This window comes from Rattus norvegicus, chromosome 9 (assembly GCF_021556685.1).
Source record: "Rattus norvegicus strain SHRSP/BbbUtx chromosome 9, alternate assembly SHRSP_T2T, whole genome shotgun sequence".
NCBI lineage: Eukaryota > Metazoa > Chordata > Mammalia > Rodentia > Muridae > Rattus > Rattus norvegicus.
Genome location: NC_141542.1, coordinates 22,767,549 through 22,790,038, shown reverse-complemented (window position 1 = coordinate 22,790,038; position 22,490 = coordinate 22,767,549). Strand labels below are relative to the sequence as shown.

The window sequence follows — 22,490 nt, the reverse complement described above, 5'->3', positions numbered from 1 at the left end:
AATGGACAGATCAGGGAAACAGAAATTAAACAGAGACATAGAAAGACTAACAGAAGTTATGAACCAAGTGGATTTAACATATATTTATAGAACACTCCACCCTAAAACCAAAGGATATACTTTCTTCTCAGCATCCCATGGTACCTTCTCCAAAATTGAGCATATAATCGGTCACAAAACAGGCCTCAACAGATACAGGAAGATAGAAATAATCCCATGCATCCTATCAAAAAACCACGGACTAAGGCTCCTGAGCAATAACAACAAATAGGACAGAAAGTCCACATATATATGGAAGTTGAAGGCAATGACAACTTGGTCATTGGAGACATAAGAAAGAAATTAAAGACTTCTTAGAATTTAACGAAAGTGAAGATACAACATACCCAAACTTATGGGACACAATAAAAGCAGCGCTAAGAGGAAAACTCACAGCTCTGAGTGCCTGCAAAAAGAAACAGGAGAGAGCATATGTCAGCAGCTTGACAGCACACCTAAAAGCTCTAGAAGAATATTAAATAAACCCTAGAGGAGTAGAAGGCAGGAAATAATCAAACTCAGGGCTGAAATCAAACAAGAAGAAACAAAACCGAGTATCAAAAGAATCAGCAAACCCAGGAGCTGATTCTTTGAGAAAATCAACAAGATAAATAAACACATAGCCATACTAACCAGAGGTCACAGAGAGAGTATCCAAATTAATAAAATCAGAAATAAAAGGGAGACATAACTACAAAATCTGAAGAAATTAAAAAGATCATCAGATCCTACTACAAAAACTTATTCAACAAAACTAGAAAATGTGGAGGAAATGGACAATTTTCTATACAGATACCAGGTACCACAGTTAAATCAGGAACAAATAAACCATCTAAACAACCCCATACTCATAAAGACATAGAAACTGTTATTATACATCTCCAATCCAAAAAGAGCCCAGGACCAGATGGATTTAGTGCAGAATTCTATCAGACCTTCATAGAAGAATTCATACCAATACTGCCCAAACTATTCTGCAAAATAGAAACAGACAGAGCACTACCAAATTCCTTCTATGAAGCCACAATTACTCTTATACCTAAACCACACAAAGATACAACAAAGATAGGGAAATTCAGACCTATTTGATTTATGAATATTGATGCAAAAATGCTCAATAAAATTCTTGCAAACTGAGTCCAAGAACACATCCAAACAATCATCCATCATGATCAAGTAGGCCTCATGGCAAGGATGCAGGGATGGTTTAATATACAGAAATTCATCAACGAAATTCACCATATAAACAAACTCAAAGGAAAAAAACCCACATGACCATTTTATTAGATGCTGAGAAATCATTTGGTAAAATTCAATACCCTTTCATTAATAAAGTCCTGGAAAGATCAGGAATTCAAGGCCCATATCTAAATATAGGAAAATGCAGAATACATCAAACCAGTAGCTAACATCATACTAAACTGAGAAAATTGAAGGAATCCCACTAAAATCAGGGACTAGACAAGGCTGCCCACTCTCTCCCTACTTTTTCAATGTGGTACTTAAAGTCCTAGCCATAGCAATCAAACAATGAAAGTAGGTTAAAGGGATGAAAATTAGAAGGGATGAAGTCAAAACACTAATATTTGAAGATGATATTATAGTATATTTAAGCAACACCAAAATTCCATCAGAGAACTACTTAACCTGATCAACAATTTCAGCAAACTGTCCAAGTATAAAATTAACTCAAACAATTCAGTAGCCATTCTCTACTTAAAGGGTAAACAGGCTGAGAAAGAAATTAAGGAAATGACACCCTTCACAACAGTCCCAAATAATATAAAATAACTTGCTGTTACTTGAACCAAGCAAGTAAAAAATCTGTATGACAAGAACTTCAAATCTCTGAAGAAATTGAAGAAGGTCTCAGAAGATGGAAAGATCTCCCATGCTCATAGATTGGCAGGATGAATATGGTAAAAAATGGCCATTTTGCCAAACACAATCTACAGATTCAATGCCATCACCACCAATATTCCTACTCAATTCTTTATAAACGTAGAAAGTGTAATTTGCCGTCATTTGGTATAACATAAAACCCAGGATAGCAAAACTATACTCAACAATAAAAGAACTTCTGGGGGAATCACCATCTCTGACCTCAAGCAGTATTACAGAGCAATAGTTTGTATGGTATTGGCATACAGACAGGCAGTCAGTGGAACATAATTGAAGACACAGAAAAGAACCCACATACCTATGGTCATTTGATCTTTGACAAAGGAGTTAAAGCATCCAATGGAAGAAACATAGCATTTTTAACAAATGGTGCTGGTTCAACAGGAGGTCAGCATGTACAAGAATGCAAGTTGACCCATTCTTATTACCCTGTACAAAGCTTAAGTCCAAGTGGATCAAGGGCCTCCACATCAAACCAGATACACTAAAATTAATAGAAAAAAGTAGGGAAGAATCTGGAAGACAAGAGCACTAAGGAAAATTTCCTGAACAAAATACCAATGGCTTATGCTTTAAGATCAAGAATCGACAAATGGGACCTCATAAAACTGAAAAGCTTCTGTAAGGCAAAGGAGAGTGTCATTAGGACAAAAAGGCAACCAAGAGATTGGGAAAGAATCTTTACCAATCCTGCATCTGATGGAGGGCTAATATCCAAAGTATACACAAAACACAAGAAGTTAGAGTACGGAGAGCCAAACACCCCTGTTAATAAATGGGGTTCGGAGCTAAAGGAAACATTCTCAGCTGAGGACGATCGAACAGCTGAAAAGGACCTAAAGAAATGCCCAACATCCTGAGTCATCAGGGAAATTCAAATCAAAACAACCCTAAGAATCCACCTCACACCAGTCAGGATGGCTAAGATCAAAAACTCAGGTGACAACAGATGCTGGCGAGGATGTGGAGAAAGAGGAACACTCCTCCATTGTTGCTGGGATTGCAAACTGGTACAAGCACTCTGGAAATCAGTCTGAAGGTTCCTCAGAAAATTGGATATTGCACTACCTGAGGTCACAGCTATACCTGTCCTGGGCATGTACCCAAAAGATGCTCCAACATATAACAGCATACACGCTGCACTAAGTTTATAACAGCCTTATTCATAATAGCCAGAAACTGGAATGAACCCAGATGCCCTTCAACAGAGGAATGGATTCGAAAAATGTGGTACATCTACACAATGGAGTACCACTCAGCTATCAAAAACAATGCTACGTTCAATTCATAGGCAAATGGAAAGAACTAGAAAATATCATCCACAGTAAGGTAATCCAATCACAGAAAAACACACTTGGTATGCTGTTGGGAGCGATGGCCTTGAAGCCCTCCATTATTGATGTTATTATTATGGTTAGCATTAAGTATGACTGGGTTCATGGAAAATCCCCAGCCAGCTGCAGAAGACTAATACAAATGTGGTGGTCAAGATGAATAATCATATGATAACGTGTGACATTAAGATACCTAATGTCATGACCTGTAACCTTTCTGAAAAACCAACATCCTGCTGACTAATAGATATGACAAACCTGTGACCTTTCTGACAACTTGTCAACATCAGCCGATTCCCTGACCACATGAATATTGTGTCCTTGGCGTGGGTAAATGTTTCTTACTTCTCTCCTCTCTCTTACCCTTTTTATGGTACAAATTCAGCCTTGGGGAAAAATAAAATTGTCACCTTGATCAGACTCTTATCTTGGAGTCCTTCACATCTCTTGTCCCTCATTCTCTTCCAGGTACTCAGCACCCCTCATTGACAGTATGCACTCATTGATAAGTGGATATTGACCAAAACCTCGAATTACCCAAGATGCAATCTACAGATCTCAGGAAACTCAAGAAGAAGGATGACCAAAGTGCAGATGCTCCCACTCCTTCTTAAAATAGGGGAACAAAAATATCCATAGGAGGGGATATGGAGGCCAAATCTAAAGCAGAGACTGAAGGAACAGCCATTCAGAGTCTGCCCCACATGTGGCCCATATATATACAGTCACCAAAACTAGGCAAGATTGATGAAGCTAAAAAGTGCTTACTGAAAGGGACCGGATATACATCTCCCCTGAGAGACACATCCAGGGAATGTCAAATAAAGAGGTCAGTGCTGGCAGTAAACTACTGAACTGAGAACAGGACACCCTTTATGGGAATGAGAGGAAGGATTCAAAGAGTCGAAGGGCTTGCAACCTCATAAGAACAGCAATGCCAACCAAATAAAGCACTAGCAAAAGACTATACATGGACTGACCCAGGGGTCCAACTGCATATGTAGGAGAGAATAGCCTTGTTGGGGCACCTGTGGAAGGGGAAGCCCTTGTTCTTAACAAGGTGGGACCGTCAGTGCAGGGGAATGTCCAGGAAGTGGTTTCTAAGTGGCGTGGATTGGGGGACCATACATATGGGAGAGGGCACGGCAGGGCAGCTTATCGACCAAAAGCTGGGAAAGGGAATAATGTTTGAATGAAAAATATATATCTATTAAAAAACTAAAACTTTAAAAATGATAATAATACTAAGAAATAATCAAAAAAAGAAAATGTGAATAAGAAAAAAATTTTAGGATTTGGAAAAAGATGAATGCCAGGTATTTGAAAAACTGTATGACCATGTAAACACTTTAATATACTTGAGAAAATTTTTACACGTTAATGAACCGCATCTTTTTTTTTAAATAGTGAATGGAAATACAGCTAGGTATCCAGATGTAGTGGAATTCATTATTTGTTGAGTCCTGAACCTTTGAGTCTGCTTCTAACTCAGCTTATGCCAAGGAAACTAGGCCAGGGTGATATCTAAGCCATTGACCAAACTATCTGGACTAACAATCACAGGTGAAATTCCACCTTGTAAATGGCATGAGAGGAATAAAAGATACCTTTAAGGATTTAGAAAAAAATGAAATGTACCCAAAAAATCCAATAAAAAGGTTTAAAATAAAAATAACTTAGGAAATACAAAATACTGGGGTTCCACTCCACAATCATGATGTGTTTCTTCTGTGATAGCTTACAGGTTAATTTACTTCTCTATAACTGTTTTCTTATTTGAAAGTAAGTAATGGCAACATCTGTGGAGTGGATACTGAGAACAAAAGCCTTGCCAAACTTTAATAATCGATCCTTCCTGAGCACATGCTTAACATTCTAAGTACAGGGAAATTTCCTGAGGGGATGAAAAAACAAAATCCAAACATAAAACAGGAACAACAACGATGTAAAAACATTCTGCACGCTGGGTATGAAGGCATGTTACAACTTTAATCAGGTTTGTAGGTATTTCTAATAAACACACAAAGAAACAAAAATCCCATCTCAGTCCTAGCAGTTGCATCCAACAAAGAGAGAGCTGTGAGGTAGTGCCTGCTGCTTCTTTCCCCAGATACCCCTGGGCCTCAGGCCTGCATCCAGTGAGCTGGACCAAGAGCAGCCAGGTTGAAATTCCTGATGCAATGGCAGGATTCTGCAGGAACATTTCCCTTTGACAACAAGGAACCTGTGTGGAGGAGACCTCTTGGTGAGTCCTCAAGGACTCTGCATTTCCTATTCTATAGGGAGAAGCCCTGCCAGGTCTTTGGCAAAGACAGCCAGTTGTTTGGGGAAGTCTCTGGTCCTGTGGCAGAGGGCGAGGAATGGCAGAAAGAATGGCAGCTCCACTGAGAGCAAAGGCTACCCCTTCTAGGCCTATGACCTCCTAATTAATTTATCTTTTCACCTGATGCCTATTCACATTTTCTTACTATCATACAACTGTGATCTTGATGAGCAGCTGGGCTCTTGTTTTCTTAATCAGTTCTTTGTTGTCACAGACCTTTTTAACTTACTCCAGCCCATGAGACTATTCATACCTTCTGTATGCAGTAGGACCCTTGGTGGGCCTGTCATCTTAAAAATAGAAGCTTCGGTAATCCAAAAGATTGGACTCCAGTTTACCTCAGGCCAGGAAAGTAGTCAGCCATCATTAGTAAAAGAACAAGGGGAAAATTACATAGGACACATAAGTGCCCTAATCAGAAGAAAAGATCCTCAACTTCTAAGGCGCGCACATCTGCACCCCTCTCTTCTGAGCTTTGTATAGTGATGTTGTGTAACTCCAGATGGTAGTAAAAGACAGAGCACTTCCCAGAAAGGTCAAACATGATTTTCAATCTTACATCTGTGAGATGGGGTGGCAGTATAGCACACATTCAGGTGGAATTAAAACAACTAGGATAGGAAGACAGAATCCATATATAACAATGCCAAATGGACAACCTCCTGAACTTTTGGACCCATTAAAATTGAGGTTCAACCTGAACTCAGACCATTCCACTCCCTTCCCGTCCTCCTGATTCTTATGTTTGCTAGAAGGAAAAGATCATGGTGCAGCCCCCAATATTCTCATGCCTAGACTTGGCTATTCAGGAAGAATGATATTGGAGAAGTGATGGCTATGTAGTTACAATTTAGTAACACAAAGTCCAGGTTGACATTTGCTCACTGATGTCCAATTTAATTGTCTTGTTATATTTGAGAAAGGGAGGATGTCCTACATAATATATAAAAGAAAGAGAAATTTATTATTTTATATATGCCCTGTAGTTGATCCCTATGTTCCCAAGGAAAAGGAGTTTTTATTGCAAAAAAAATAGGATTATAGACCATTGATTTTGTGAAATACATGGATATGTAAATGGAAACAATGTTGGCTGTCAAGGACTGCACAGTAAGCAAATATTTTCAGGTTTTATACACTCAGAGGTATAGAAGAAATATATTGGCCTCCAGAAAAAGGGAAAAGCTTAGGAATGGAAATGTGTGTCACATGCATTGTCTCAAGTAGTTGATTTACTTTTAAGAAAAATCTCCCTCTTCCTTGGTCCCTAGAGATTTGGGTGCTAAGAAAACTCTGTTCTCCAATTCAGGGTTGTAAGCAACCCTCCCCATCAAAAGCATTGTTGACTTCTAATGAAGCAGAGAGACATATCTAGCTTTGAAATAGAGGTTGCCAAATGGTATTCCCAGTGACACATGGGAGACTGGAGGAAAGGGTGCCCACATAAATTCATCAGTGTGGGGAAAGCTGGTTAGTAGGTAGGCCATAGAACTTTCCAGTGACATCACCAGTAAGCCGTTCACTGGACACTCTATTGTATCTAAGAGATCCCTAGAATCTTCTGTGATGTCACCAGTGTTGTGGTGACACCAACTGCCTTTGGGATATTACTTCAGTTCCCTTGGGGTTCACAAGCAGGCATGTTTCGCCAGCTGCTCAGGCTATTTCGGAAGGAAAGTGTTGATCAAGGAGAGATCACACCAGGTCAGAGAGAAGCTGACCCCCTCTCTAGTGACACAGGAAGGAGGAAATCATTCTGGGGAAGGCTTGGTGAGTCCTGGGCAGAGTTGGGGAACATCCTCAAGGAGGTAGGTTTGAGATGTGCCTTCTAAGACTAGGCCTTAAAAGCAGGAGCCTTGGGATTTTTCAAAGGCAAACCAAGAGTCAGGAGTTCCTGATCTTTAATTTGAGAGAAAGCCATAAAGTTTTAAGACTTCAGTGTCTTTTCTTGAAACTTTTTAACTGTGAGTGTCAACGAATAGCAGGAGGCACTGTGAGATTAACAATGTGACCATCCATGGTTGGGAGTTGAAGCACTTCATCCTCTAGATTACTGTAGGTTACATAAGTGTCTGATGGCGAGAACAAGGAAGGATGCACCCCTAGTCATGAATTGAGTTCTCAGACACTTTGGGCTGGACCACACTTGGTTAGAGCTTGATGGTGCTAAGCATTATGAAGTCATTATGAACTCCAGGATTATCTGCACCACATCTGATGTGAGATAACATTATCGCAGATGTTTATGTCTCAGTCATATTATAACTTTCAGTGCCGGGGGTTGTGTAATAGTGAGTGTGGCACGTGTATGGCATTAGAGGTTGGGAAGAGGGACATAGCTTAAGAATCAACCTTTAAGAAAGCTTTTCTGCTCTTCCAGGGATTCACCCAGTCTCTACCATTTCCCCTTCCTCAACCTCCTTTTCGGATTCAGAATGACCTTTTCTGCCCATGGGCCATCAAATATGCAAATTCACTTGGGTTTATCTGTCTACAGGTTTTGATAGGAAGGCATCATCCCAAAATGTCATCAGTAAGCAAGAGGAGTGTCTAAAGGAACTGGAGGAACTCAAATTTGAAATCCAGAAGTGTCAATTCGAGAGGGATGAACTTTATCAAATCCTGGATCTTTATATCTATGATGAGTGGGACCACAGGTAGTCATTATGCCCAGTAACCTGTTCACTGTCTTGCGCTTTCTCTCTGCTACCTCAAGATTTACTCATAGCACGAGAAAGTTTCACCTCTCATCCTGGATTTTAAGGAGCTTTGGCAGGCATTTGCTTGTGAGATAAGCTAGGTGCTGTGTGTTTAGGGTCAACCTCTTTTGTACTTGACCCTGAGCCTCTTGGATTAGCGTTGGTTCTGTCATCAGCTGGAAGGACCTTGTCACACTTGCTGCAACTGTGTGTGTGAATGAAATGCCTGCACGTCATCACTCTTTCCTCTGAATTTGTTCATTATACACTGATTCTATGGCACCTCCATGCATGTAGTTGACATTCTAAATGTGTTTGGATATGGGTTGGTATGTATGTATGTGGAAGTATATGTGGTGTTTTACTCAGGATCAGGACGTCTGGGACCTTTGATGGGGTCTGAGGATTTGGTTGATCAACAGTTTGCAGGTCATGATAGTGATGATTACGTGGAGGCCCACACTGATCAACAGAGCACTTTGCTCCTTCTGTATACCTTGGTGGCACCCAGGACTCTCCCGAGGGGAGGAGGTGCTATAAATCCTCTTCCTGGTCAAACTTAGTTATGCCCTCTGGGAATTCATGTAACGATAGAAACAAAGGATTGAGTATACCTGCTTTCAAAACAAGAGAAATGTCATCACAGCTTTCTCTTGGGCCCAAAGCTGTGGCACAGACTGGGGGAATCTTCTTCCTGAACTAGTCAATTCCATCATGCTCGCCTTGCCAGCTCTTGAAGGTCAGGTCCCTCCAACTGGTACCGTGGCTCTGTTGTCCTGTGCCCAGGATAATAAACTTAACCAGTACAAATACTTTGAAGGAGCAAGTATGTGGTACATACTGAGTTTAAGTAATAGAGAGAACAGTCTGATTTCACCTAATTTGTTTCACCTGCTTTGGTCTTTAGTTTTTTATTTTTTTAACTATCCAGGGATTGTTTATTGTGACCTAGAAATGGTCACTGTGGTCTTGACAGTTGTTATTACCAAACAGGCAGCTCTCAGGCTCTGCCCCCTCCTATATAGTGAGTCTTTGCAGAACCATATCTCTCAGGATTCCAAGGAGTCCTTATTTCAAAACAAATGTTTGCTTATTTACAGAGAAATATTTTCTGTGGATTGAGTCTCACTGTTGGGTTTTGGTCTGGTTTTTGACTTTGCCATTTTCTTCCCTTCCAACATTCCTTGAATTTGAAATTTTTTATTATACATTTTTATTTACATTTCACCTAATTCTGAAATCGTGAGTTCAAAACATTATTTGTTCCTTTGGCCATGACCTAACCCAGGCTGCACGTCGAATTGCCAGTCCTTCAATCCGAACATGAGATGAGAATGATGGCTATGCAAATGATGACCAACTCAATAAGTGATGCCATGGAGAGGTACAAGGAGCTCATACAAGTGAACAGTTCCTACCGGTGAGTCGCTGACAGAGATGAGAAACCAGCACTAGGCAGGGAATGCTTCTGTCCTGTATGACTTTAACAAAAGTCAGGGCTCTGGTTCTGTAGTGTCTGACTCTTAACAAGAAGCCTGCCTCCTGGCAAGAGTCTTGGATTTGTAGCTCTTGGACTCAGTTGTTGTACATGTGAAGGGTGCCGAAGACCCTCCAATTGTTATTTTCCCCGTTAAAGATCCTCTAGATAGAAAAGGTTTGCACCATGATGGGAATATCAATCAATTCTGAATCTCTAGGACTCTGACAGGAGATTTAAATATCTGTGATCCATGAGAAACACATGGAAAGATTGTACAGCTATTGGGTCATCAACTACCCCTCAGAGGAGCTTTCCCCACAACGTGAAGATGGTTTCACCATACCATGGACATACGAGCTCCCTTATGGACCATCTCTTCTTCCTTGATTCATATAAACCGTCTTAGTGTCAGGATTTTCAGAAGTACTTTGATTCATGTGGAATGTGGATTCTGGATTTGACCTCCTCTAATTGGTGCTAACCTGTATAGTGTGGCTCTATTCTGGGGATTTCTGAGGATGAGGACACTTGAAGGGATGACTAGACTTGCATGAGTGACAGGCAAATAGAAGCTGGCTGGGATTTACCATTTTTTGTTTGTGGTTCAGCGTGAGGCACTCCCAGCTCCTGCGTGAACAAGCTCAATTGAAGAACAATATACAGATTTTGCTGAATGAGAAGAGAGAACTGCTGGTGGAGCAGACTGAACTGCCAGCATCCTCTGTGGAGACAAAGAGGTTCTGTGAAGAGGCCGGAATGAACATCTGTGACCCCAGAGCCAAGCAACAGCAGGTAGGGTTAGGGCTCAGGGTCAGGTTGTCCTCAGGTCTTACCATAACCATAGACAAACCAATGTAACTGTCTATTGACTAATCCATGTCCTGTCCTAGGTCTCATCCAAGTGTTCATTCATGTGATGGTTTACAAGGCTTTCTGTGGAGATAGCCCCTTTTCAAGAAACTGCATGTTTGGAAAGCAAATGCTCCTGCTCTTCGAGAATCTGCAGTTTATTAAGGGAGATAGGTTGATCACACAGCACAGCACTACAAGCCATTATGTATGGAGGGTGCTATGTGTGAGTCCCTTTTAGACTAGAACAGGGCTTTGAGGGATGAAGCAAAAGCCTGGAGCTCATTTTCTTTTCAGGGATGGTGTGAGACTCAGGAAGTAAGTAGTTTTCAAGGAGGAGAGCCTGGTGGAAATGCCAAAGAAATGGTTCTCATTGTCATTTGTGGTGGCTTTTGTTCTTCCTCCCCTCATGTCCCTGTATATGAAGATGGTGTCTTCATGCTTCATAGATCTTGGGTAACTACAAAGCCTATGTATCAGCATGTCAGTCCTGTCTTATTTGAGTGCTCCTGGAGAGTTCATAACTGGGCCTTACAACCTGAAGCTGGTTAGAAGAGCAAGGACGTGGAAAAGGTTTCTCAAAGGCTGAGGGTTGGCATGAGAGACTTGAGACTTCAAGAACAAAGTTATCTGTATGTACCCCCAATTCTCACCAAGAAAGTTGCATTGCTGTGCTGACCTGCATCTTAGGGAGCATGCGGGGAGGCCAGTTCATGACATGCAGTTTTGTCCAGTCATTATCTAACTTAGTCCTTTAAGCCTAGTTCTCTCAACAAACATGAAGCTTCCTGTTTTGTGCTGGCCAGCAGTCTTTGCATCATTCGTCCAGTGTCAAGTGGAGCCCCCTCTCTTATTTGTCTCAACACATTCTTAAACCATTCAGCTATTTTAAAAATAAGGATTAGATTTCTTCACTTTACCTGAACAGAGTTATCCCCCGGGAAGATTCTGGATTGTCTTATTGGCTTCACCATGATATTGCATGGAATCCTAGAGTGCAACCCTCTGCTGACATTGCTTTGCTGACTATATCATGGGCACTGCATTCTTTCAGGATAGATTCCCTCTCAATATTGTACACAGTGCTGCATTTCAGAAAATTCACTGTATGTTATTTATTTAGCCGTTTTCTGACTGACACTGAGGTTGTTTTAATAACACAGGAACTCTAATGTGATGAAATGTTCCTGGTAACTGACCATGAGTTACTGTCTTCTCTGATGCTTCCAAAGTCTTCTATGAAGGAAACAGGGTAGTTTTAGTGAGGGGCCTATGATGAGTCAGCATAGAGCTCGATGGAGTCTTTTCCTAGAAATCTCTCTCTTGGGGATTTGATGTTGTGTTGTTTAGGCTATCTGTGCAGAACATGTAACTTACTTGTCGGACCAGCAAGTATCTGCATAGAAAGGTTTCCTGAAGTGGAAATGAGTACAGGCCAGGGCAGCACATCTTGTTGAGTCTAAGAGACTTGTACACAGCATTGTTCCCACTAATTCCTCACTCAACAGGAAATGTGCTGCATAAGAGCAAAGTTTTCATTTGTGCATGCGAGAATGTATCTGTGTGTCTGTGTTTGTGTGTGTGTGTGTGTGTGGTGTGTGTGTGGGTATATATATGTGTGTGTGTGTGTGTGTGTGTGTGTGTGTTTGCAGTAGTGAACGTGTGTTTCCCTCTATTTCCAAGTTTCATGAGAAAAGTACTCTAAGCGTTCACTTTACATCCATGAAACATGAAATAGAGCGGCCCAGTCATTTGGCATCTCCATCTAGCTCTGTACAGCAAAAGGACTCTTAAATTACTAATTTATTCTATTTCCAAAAATTTCAGAACAGAATTATCTTGTGAAGTCTGGGGGAGGAGTGGAAATATGTTCAAGTGAGTCCTGTTTCACAGGGGTAACAAATTGCAGGCCTAGAGCTTGCAGGTCCCTTTTTGTTATGGTGTAGAAACAGGACACTACAATCCTTTAGAAATGCAACCCCCAAAAAGAGGACACAAAAACACCTGTAAAGTTAGATTTTCAAGTGATTAGGGGCAAAACTACTGATCTGCATTGAAATCCTTTGGAGCACATCAAAGGAATGGAGTACTGGAAGGTAAGGGCAAGGCTTCTCTATAAAATCCATGAGTTTATTCTGCTTCTCTGTTCTTTGTGAATTGTGAAAGCCCACTGGAAGCTTATGTCACTCACTGTGTCTTCTCCAAGGTTGCTTTCCACATTGTCTGCTACCATTTCTTTCGAGCTACCTTGGCACACTACAACTTCCCCTAGGAGTTTGGCTTGGATTTTATTCATTGAGAATTTGAGTTGCTTGGAATTGTATCGTCATCCAGAAAAAGTCCCATAGCTATGCTGTGGTGCAAGAACAGGGCAGTTTCAGGAACCCCTTTAGGTGCACAGTTAATCCAAAGCGCTCCTCTATGTTATCTGTGTAGCATTCTGCAAGTGCTGTCGATCAACATCATTTTCTCTCAGTTAATTTCAGCCTCAATGGGTTAGGAGTAATGATGAGCTTCAAATGGGTCTGACAGTGTAAGAACAGGTAGCCCTATGAGAAGCCATGTTCAGAAAGTGGAACAGAAGTTTTAGTTAACCCAGTGATTCCACAACAAGGAGTAGGTATTGCCATTGCAACTAGGGAGCATCAATGTTGTAGTGGTCCCAGAGTAACCTTGAAGGAGAATCTATCCAGACGTCCATCAGCCAAGGAGTAAAAGTGTACCATACGATGGAGCCCTTCCATAGATTCTGATTCAGTGTTAGATAATCCATGCAAGCTTTTACTTACTTATTCAAATTATCTCTGGAACAATCACATTACGGGGAGAAAATTTGTTGATTTGGATCCTGGTTATGGAGATTTCCTATGATTCTAGCTTTGGGCATGAAGTCACTCAGGCTATGGTAAAGACAGCTCCGATTAGAAGAAGTTGCACACTTTGGGGAAAGTCTGAAAGAGTGAACAAGAACAAGAGTCTAGTCCACCACCAACATATGATCCTTTGCTCAGCAACAAGACAGCTCTACACAGCCTTTGGGACTTGCTAAGCCAGATTGTTAATGGGGAAAGAACCCTGAGTCTATGACAGTTTATGGGAGGACAGCACATCACTGACTGAGCTGTCTATAGGTCTGGCCACTATGTACATATCACACTCAACATTTGTTTTTATACCTCCAGCGAATCCTGGGGAATCTTTACATTAAGCATTAATGTTCAGGTAGGAACACAGGCTGGAAGAAGCCATTTGAATATCCTTCCCAAATAAATACCCTTTTTGGGTGGATGACCACCCCACCTGGATTTCAGCCTCAGGCAGCTAAGGAGCTACTCAGAGTATTGTTCTGGTACAGTTCATGTGAATTTTGCCCATGAAACAATATATATGATCCTCTGTATTTCTTGCTATGTTCTACTCCTTTCTTCCTATGATCTCTCAGGAAAGATCTGAGGACATTTTCTCTTCTGTCCTCTCACAAATTGCCTTACACTAGCCATAGACTTACAGGGGGGCTATTCTGTTTCTACATCACAAGCACCTTTAATGTCCATGTGTACGCTGGGAAGATTTGCATGGAGCACATTCTCAGTGATTACAGGATCTATGCAATTCCCATGGATTTGATGTGAGATGGCTTCTCTGTGTATTTGCAGATACAGTGGTTACAAATGGAAACTAGACAGGTTCCTTCAGTGCTAACATAATCAGAAATTTTACCTCAATTCTGGGCATGTTCTCCAGAAGGAATCCACATGGTATTCTAGGTTGCTCATACCTCTCTTGAACTCAGATTCCGACCCAGCTACAATGTTATTATTCAATGTCATATACCTGGACCAGTGGGGAAAAATGCTCATTTTTCTCTTAATCCCAGCACAGTGCATAGTCCACAGTTGAAATTCTAGCAGTGTTAAAAGCTGAGATATAAATCCAAGCGTAGGTACTCTATTTCACTTGGGGATGCAGGGACTGACCTCAGCTGACGGGTCATGCTGGATTGTCCAACTGAATAGAGCTGATGTAAGAGGGAGAGCTGAATTGACAACCACTCAATAAATCTTTATTCCATTGCTCTGCTAGGTCTGAAATTCTCCAGCAGAAACTCGAACATGACACGGACCAGGACAAGATCTCCCTTGGAGAGAAGAGCTACAGGAGGAGAACTAAGTGTGCACAGCAAATACACCACTATTGCGTCTCATCTGTAGTGTCCATAGCAATTGTGGACTGCATTTTCCTCCTTTAGTTTAACTTCTTTGGATTGAATAGGCCGTACTTTCACCTCAGCCTCTTCAACAAGTGTGCACTTTTTGAGGGACTCAGAGAAGTGCTGATGCACATCAATCAAGAGCTGCTGGTCATCCAGAAAGACTGTGCACGTGTAAATTTGTACTTGTCCTGATGGGTCATCCAGAAGAGTTTCGTGGAGATCAGTTCACAATATTGGAAAGACTTTGTGACAAAGTCTGTAATATCATTTATACTCAGTATTGGTAGGCTTTTTCCTTAATACCTCCACTCCAACAAAACAGACCTACTTCCACTCCTCTCGAAAAGATTGTTACCATCACTAACTGCTTGTATACTATGTCTCCAAGGCAAGCCACAGGCTATAAGTCTATTCTGCAAAAGGAGCAGCAAAAGAATGATTAGCGCAATTCTTCTATTTAAAGTTTGGTTAATTTTTAATTGTTTTGGTTATTTGGTTTTCCTTCTATTCATTTGAAGATTTGTTATTAATCTGTTGTTGTTGTTTTGTTCATTTGCTTTTCTATTTTGATAAGGATATAGACTGTATATATTGACTACCTGCATCTGGTTACTATCAAGTAAATTGGATGTATTCTGGTCAATAAAGGAGTAATCTCAAACTCTTCACTCTTAAGAACCTTCTTTATTGATCATTAGTGTCAACATCTGAAGTCCCACAGCTATCAGGGATGGATGGATCTCTGAATTCTCATGGGGACTGGGCATCAAATCACTTCCCAGTCAGACTGAGATTCACAGGCATTTATACAGTCACTGTGCACTGTGTTTCCAACTCTGAATTTCAACTTCATCATGCATACATTACCCACTGTGTATGCTTGCTGTCAAATATATAGTTACCTCTAAATTATACTCTGTCGATGAGAGTTTTGACCAAATTAATAGGATAAACATTAATTTTTCTGTAACACCTCCCAGGACATATAAACATGGTATAAGGGAGTTTAAAGCCATCGGGAATCCTGCACCCAAATCCCGGGGCAGAAAATGCTGAACACCCAGGAATGCAGATAATCCTGAGACCACAGGAAAGAAAGCCACTGCTGACCAGCTCTGCCCACATCTCTGGTCCAATATTAATCTGCATGGTGCCTCTGGAAACAGGAATAGAAGAGCAGTCAGTGGCAGGAACCTACTTGGTCCAGCCTGGACCCAGAACCTACCTGGGCCCTGAGCATATTTGAAGAAAACCATAGGCATACAATTCTCTGTTTCCTGACTGTGGCTTATTTTGATTCAAAGCTCAAAATACCATTTTGTTGTTGTTGATTTTTAGTTGGATATTTTTCATTTCGAATTCAAATGTTATTCCTTCCTTGTTTTCCAGAAATAAGTCTGAATACCATCGCCCTCCACCTCTGCTATAAAAGTATTCCCTTCACCAGCCATCCACTTTCCCAGCCTAGGCAGGACCAAGGGCTGCTCATTCCATTTGTGCCCAAGAAGACCATCCTCTGATACACATGCAGATGAGGCCATGGCACAGTCCCTGTATAGTGATTGGGTAGTGGTTTAGTCTCTGGGATCTCTGCTTGGCAGGCATGGTTGTCCTTATGGGGTTGCAAGTCCCTTCAGCTCTTTCAATCTTTCTGTAATTCCTCCAACTGAGGTCTAGTTCTCAGTTCAATGGTTTGTTGCTAACATTCGCCACTGTATTTGACATGCTCTGGCTGTGCCTCTCAGGAGACATCTATATCTAGTTCCTATCAGCCTACACCTCTTAGCTTCATCCACGTTATCTAGTTTGAAGGCTGTATATGTATAGGTCACATGTGGGGTAGACTCTGAATGGCCATTCCTCCAGGCGCTGTGGTAAACTTTGCCTCCCCATCCCTTCAATAGTGTTTCTTCTTCTCCTTTAAAGGCAGGAGTGAAGCATCAACACTTTGGTCATCCTTCCTGAATTTGATTTGGTCTGTGAATCTTGGGGAATTCGAGCATTTGGGGTAATATCCACTTGTCAATGAGTGCATACCATGTGTGTGTTTTATATTGTGTTAACTCACTCAGGATGATATTTTCTAGTTCATTCTATTTGCCTATGAATTTCATGAAGTCATTGTTTTTGATATCACTGTAGTACTCCATTGTGTAGATGTACCACACTTTCTGTTTCCATTCCTCTGTTGAAGGGCATCTGGGATCTTTTCATTTTCTGACTATTATAAGTAAGGCTGCTATGAACATACTGGAGCATGTGCCTTGTTGTATGTTGGAGCATCTTTTGGGTATATGTGCAAGAGAGGTACAGCTGGGTCCTCAGCTAGTGCAATGTCTAATTTTCTGAGGAACCTCCAGACTGATATCCAGAATGGTTGTACCAGTCTGTAATCTCACCAACAATGGAGGAGTGTTCCTCTTTCTCACATCCGTGCAAGCGTCTTCTGTCGCCTGAGTGTTTGATCTTAGGCCTTCAGACTGGTGTGAGGTGAAATCTCAGGGTTGTTTTGATTTGCATTTCCCTTATAACTAAAGATGTTGAACATTTCTTTTGGTGCTTCTCAGCCATTCCCTATTCCTCAGCTATGAATTCTTGTTCAGCTCTGAACCTCAATTTTTAATAGGTTTATTAGTCTCCCTGCAGTCCAACTTCATGAGTTCTTTGTATATTTTGGATATTAGCCCTTTATCAGTTGTAGGATTAGTAAAGGTCTGTTCCCAATCTGTTGATTGGTGTTTTGTCCTAACCACAGTGTCCTTTGCCTTACAGAAGCTTTGCAGTTTTATGAGATCCCATTTGTCTACTCTTGATCTTAGAGCATAAGCCATTCATATTTGTTAAGGAAATTTTTTCCAGTGTCCATGTGTTCAAGATTCTTCCCCACTTTTGCTTCTCTTCGTTTGAGTGTATCTGGTTTGATGTAGAGGTCCTTGATCCACTTGGACTTAAGCTTTGTCCAGGGCAATAAGAAGGGGATGATTTGTCCTCTTCCATATGCTGACCTCCAGTTGAACCAGCACCATTTGCTGAAAAAGTATATTTTTTCCACTGGATTGTTTTGTCTCCTTTGTCAAAAATCAAGTGCCCATAGATAGGTGTGTGGGTTCATTTCTGGGTCTGCAGTTCTATTCCACTGGTCTATCTGTCTGTCTCTGTACCAATACCATACAGTTTTTATCACTAATGCTCTGTAATACTGCTTGAGTTCAGGGATGGTGATTCCCAGGGAAGTCCTTTATTGTTGGGGATAGTTTTAGTGATCCTGGGTTCTTTTGTTATTCCAAGTGAATTTGCAAATTGTTCTGTCTAACCCTATGAAGAATTGGATTGGAATTTTGATGGGGATTGCATTGAATCTGTAGGTCACTTTGGGTAAAATGGCCATTTTTACTATCTTCATCCTGCCAAGCCATGAGCATAGAAGATCTTTCCATTTTCTGATATCTTCTTCAATTTCATTCTTCAGATCATGAAGTTCTTGTCACACAGATCTTTCACTTGTTCGATAAAAGTCACAATGAGGTATTTTTATATTATTTGGGACTGTTATGAAAGGTGTCATTTCCCTAATTTCTTTCGCAGCTTCTTTATCTTTTGTGTAGAGGAAGGCTACTTCTTTGTTTGAGTTAATTTTACACCCAGGCACTTGCTGAAGTTGTTTATCAGGCTTAGGAGTTCTCTGGTGTAACTTTTGGGGTGAATCAAGTGTACTCTTCTGTCGTCTGCAATAGTGATATTTTGACTTCCTCCTTTCCAATCTGTATCCCTTTGATCTCCTCTTTTTGTCTGATTGCTCTGGCTAATTCTGGGGACAACATACAATGACTGGGACTGCAGGCAGTAGGCCGGGATGGAAACATCTCAGAAGCCTGCAGCCGCTCCTTGTGAAGTAGGGTGGCTTCTGGAAACCTGAGAAGCAGGAGACACATCTCTCCATGAACCCACCATCTGAAATAAGAGGCTGCCTGCAGCAGTTCGGGATGGAGACATCTCAGTAGCCCGCAGTAGCTCTTCTTAAAAACTGGTTGTTTCCATTTCTCCAAACCTTAGCCCTGGACAACGGCTGTATAGATTTCATTTGTGTGTGACTGCCTATCAGGTGGCCTTGGTGTGTACAATTATTCTATTATGTCTGACTTTCCTACGTCTTTCTGGTGAATTCTGAGAAACTAGATGTTCCTTGAGGTTATGGTTCTTAGACAATTGGAAATTGATGAATAGGGGCACAGCACAGCATAGCCCTAACGGCCCAGGTGCATATTATGTATTCTTATCTTGGAAAAAAATGTAATAACTGCACAATTGAAGTTCCAGATTAAGGTTTGACTTGCAAAGACAGCTTGAAGAAAATAAGAGAAAATGCATTAGAGTCAACAATCGGGCACTAGGAAAGGAAGTTATTGAAGTTGGGAAATAAGTCTTATATAACATTACAGACTAGTTAAGGAAGTATAGAATATATAAAATTATATACTAGTAAACTAAGTCAAACTACTGGAACTCTTATGAGAGTCATTGTGTGCAAGGAACAGAACGCTAGTGGAATTAGTGTGCTAAGGGTTACCTTGATTCTTTCTGGCCACTGCCTGGCAGTTTTGCCTATGTCATTTATCATTAGAGAGTCTCAGGAAAATGCAATTAGCTGACCTCGTAGCTTTGGACTCTGAAGTATAAAAGTAAAGAATTAAAGTTTAAATAATGATAAGTTTACAATTATTATTATATTGGCCACAGGCCTGGGTATAGGGGAAGCCTGAAACTTTGGGGAACAGTTGTAGTTCTAAGTTCTTGGTGAGATGTAGTCATTCTTTGCATCTGATTTGGCAATGATTAAAAAATGTCATTTTTCTACCCACTTTTGCATCATGAATAAAGGACTGGGGCAAGAGAAAGGCTACAGAACATGTGAAGAGTAAATGAGAGAGAGCATGAGGGAGTGAATGAGAGAGTAAATGACAGAGCAAATGTAAGAACAAATGTGAGAGCAAATGAGAGAGCATGAGAAGAGCATGTGAAGAGTGAGTGGAGAGTGAGTGGAGAGAGAATGTGGAGAGTGAATGAGGGAGCTAATGAGAGAGCGAGTCTGAGAACAAATGTGAGAGCCAGGGAGAGAGCATGAGGAGAGCATGTGAGAATGAGTGAGGAGAGAATGTGAGGTGTGTGTGAAGATTGTGTGTGTGCGTGACAGGAGAGTGCATGTGGTGTGTGTGAGATATGTGTGAGGTGTGTATGAAGAGTGTGTGTGTGCGTGACAGGAGAGTGCATGTGGTGTGTGTGAGATATGTATGAGGTGTGTATGAAGACTGTGTGTGTGCGTGACAGGAGAGTGCATGTGGTGTCTGTCAGATATGTATGAGGTGTGTATGAAGAGTGTGTGTGTGCGTGACAGGAGAGTGCATGTGGTGTGTGTGAGAGATATGTATGAGGTGTGTATGAAGATTGTGTGTGTGTATGACAGGAGAGTGCATGTGGTGTGTGTGAGATATGTATGAGCTGTGTATGAAGATTGTGTGTGTGAGTGAAAGGGTAATGAACAGACGTGTGCATGATTGTGGGAGTTTGAAAAGAGAAAACTGCAATAAAAAAGGCAGAGTGCACAAAAGAATGCAGTGTGTATGCAGCAGCAAACTGTGAGAGAGAGAGAAAGAAAGAGAGAGAGAGACAGACAGACAGAGAAAGAGACAGAGAGAATGACTTAAGCCTTGAAATTGCCTATCAGTTTGTACCCAAGAGGAGTCTGTGGATATGTATTGTGCACCTTCCAGATATTCCTGCTTCCAGGTGAGAACTCTGATCCTGTGAGAGGCCAGGAAAGTCTGAAAGAATGGCTGCAACCCTGAGGCCAGAGGATAAAAGTTTTCGGCCTAGAACTCCTAATTTATCTTTTCACCTGAAGCCTTAATGTTAAAATTTTCTTACTGGGATACAACTGTGGTCCTGGTGAGCGTCTTGTCTCTTGGATGCTCAATCTTTTCTTTGTTGTCACAGACTGTTTGAGCTTACTCCAGTCACTGGGACTTATTCACACCTTCAAGTTTCCTGAACTTTTCAGATTTCTAACATTTGTGGCAAACTGAGTGACAAAAGCAATGAATGTTGAGCACTTCCTTGGGGTCCAGTGCATATAGAGCTATGGGTGTATGGATATGGTAAGTCCGTAGGAGTTACTCTAAGAAAGTAGGACTGTGCTCTTAGGAACCCTGCGTGACCTCACTTCACTTTGCCAGCTTTGTGGGCTTCTACATTGCAGATCTGAGAAGAACTGAAAACTAATGGAATAGATGTATAGCCTCCTATTACCTTTATTATTGTTAGGATATTAGTAGGAAAGGTTTGATTTAATATACTCTCAAGAATATTAACAAACCATTGCCTCTTGTGTACCATCTGGATAAAGTACCAAGTTCACAGACAGTTATTCACCAACTTTCCAAAGCCAGCAAACTGGAGCACGAAGAAAGCCAAGTCCAAGGCATTCAAAACCAGCATCCTCACCAATGCCACCAGAAAAGGCTTTGGTAAAAGTAGGGAGATACTGAGAAAGTTGGCCCTCATACACTCAGAGAAGACTGTGCCAGGAGAATTGGGGAAGGATTGTGTGAGAGTAATTAGGTATCAGTAGTGAAGAAAAAGAAAAAAATATATAAATGGAAATAAAATAAATGTCTTTAACAAAATGGAACACAATGTATTGCTGAACTAACTCTACTCTGTTTACACTTGCACATGCTTTAACATCTAGAGAGACTAGATGTGATAAAGTAGAATGCCCTTGTCATTTACATATACTATGTATACAGCAAAGATTAATGTAGCAGAGAACAGGCAGATCAAAGATCCATTGTTCCCTCTCATCTATGTGACTCTGCTTCCCTTTGTCACAACTGTGGAGGCCTCTGCTCATCCAGGTCTCATGGTTCAACCAAAATGCTGTCCCCTATGATCTCTGGCCAAGTGCTCTTCTGTTCCCAGTAGAACTCTGCCTCAGGCTGCAGACGCACTGAAGGGCCAGCCTTCACCTTCAAGGTACAACCACTCTTTCAGCCTTTTCAGGCTCTCTGTTACTCAACCGAAGGTTTCAGCAGAGGCCTTTCATCTCAATAACAGAATCTTATCTAATCCAAAACATTGGGAAGCCATCCTACACTCCTCATTGTTTGGTTACCTGAGACCAAACAACATAGCTCTCTTCTTTCTGCCTGTTTTCCTGATTTGAAAGTAAATATTGTGCTCATCTATGGTCTTGGTGGTAAGAATAAAATCCTTAACATGAATAAGAGGACCATGCAGAGCATGGCTTTACATTCTACTTGCAAATTGAATAGGGAGAGGGAATTACCAAGGAAAACAATAAGAATCCTAACAACAATTACAGAAATAATGAAATGAAATAAAACATAAACAAAAGCAAAAACAACAATAGTTTGTGGGTGTTGGAATTTAAGGCTTGTATTAATTTTGACGAGCTTTGTAGGCATTTCCAATAAAAAGCAAGCAAACAAACAAACAGCCTTATTAAAAGTGCTGCAAGTGCAGGAGAGAAAGCTGGGAGATATTCTGTGCTGCTGGCCCCATGCTGTGATTCTGCAGCGACAACTTCCTTGGAAATAGGAACCTGTATGCTGTGGGATCCCTTGCTGGACCTGTC

At 41.1% G+C, this 22,490-nt stretch overlaps 1 protein-coding gene across 1 annotated transcript; it reads left to right on the top strand.

The window, feature by feature from the left end:
- Positions 1–7,218: 7,218 nt before the first annotated feature.
- Positions 7,219–15,507, top strand: LOC148003516 (disks large homolog 5-like). Its single transcript, XM_087568798.1, has 5 exons — positions 7,219–7,368; positions 8,096–8,255; positions 9,586–9,717; positions 10,386–10,569; positions 14,710–15,507. The coding sequence occupies exons 1-5, from the start codon at positions 7,239–7,241 to the stop codon at positions 14,713–14,715; spliced, it is 612 nt and encodes a 203-aa protein (XP_087424924.1). The 5' UTR covers positions 7,219–7,238; the 3' UTR covers positions 14,716–15,507.
- The last annotated feature ends 6,983 nt before the right edge of the window (positions 15,508–22,490 follow it).

Coding starts and splice junctions, on each gene's coding strand:
- LOC148003516 (XM_087568798.1), top strand. CDS start 7,239: ATGTTTCGCCAGCTGCTCAGGCTATTTCGGAAGGAAAGTGTTGATCAA. Junction 7,369..8,095: donor ATCATTCTGGGGAAGGCTTG/GTGAGTCCTGGG, acceptor ATCTGTCTACAG/GTTTTGATAGGAAGGCATCA. Junction 8,256..9,585: donor TATGATGAGTGGGACCACAG/GTAGTCATTATG, acceptor GACCTAACCCAG/GCTGCACGTCGAATTGCCAG.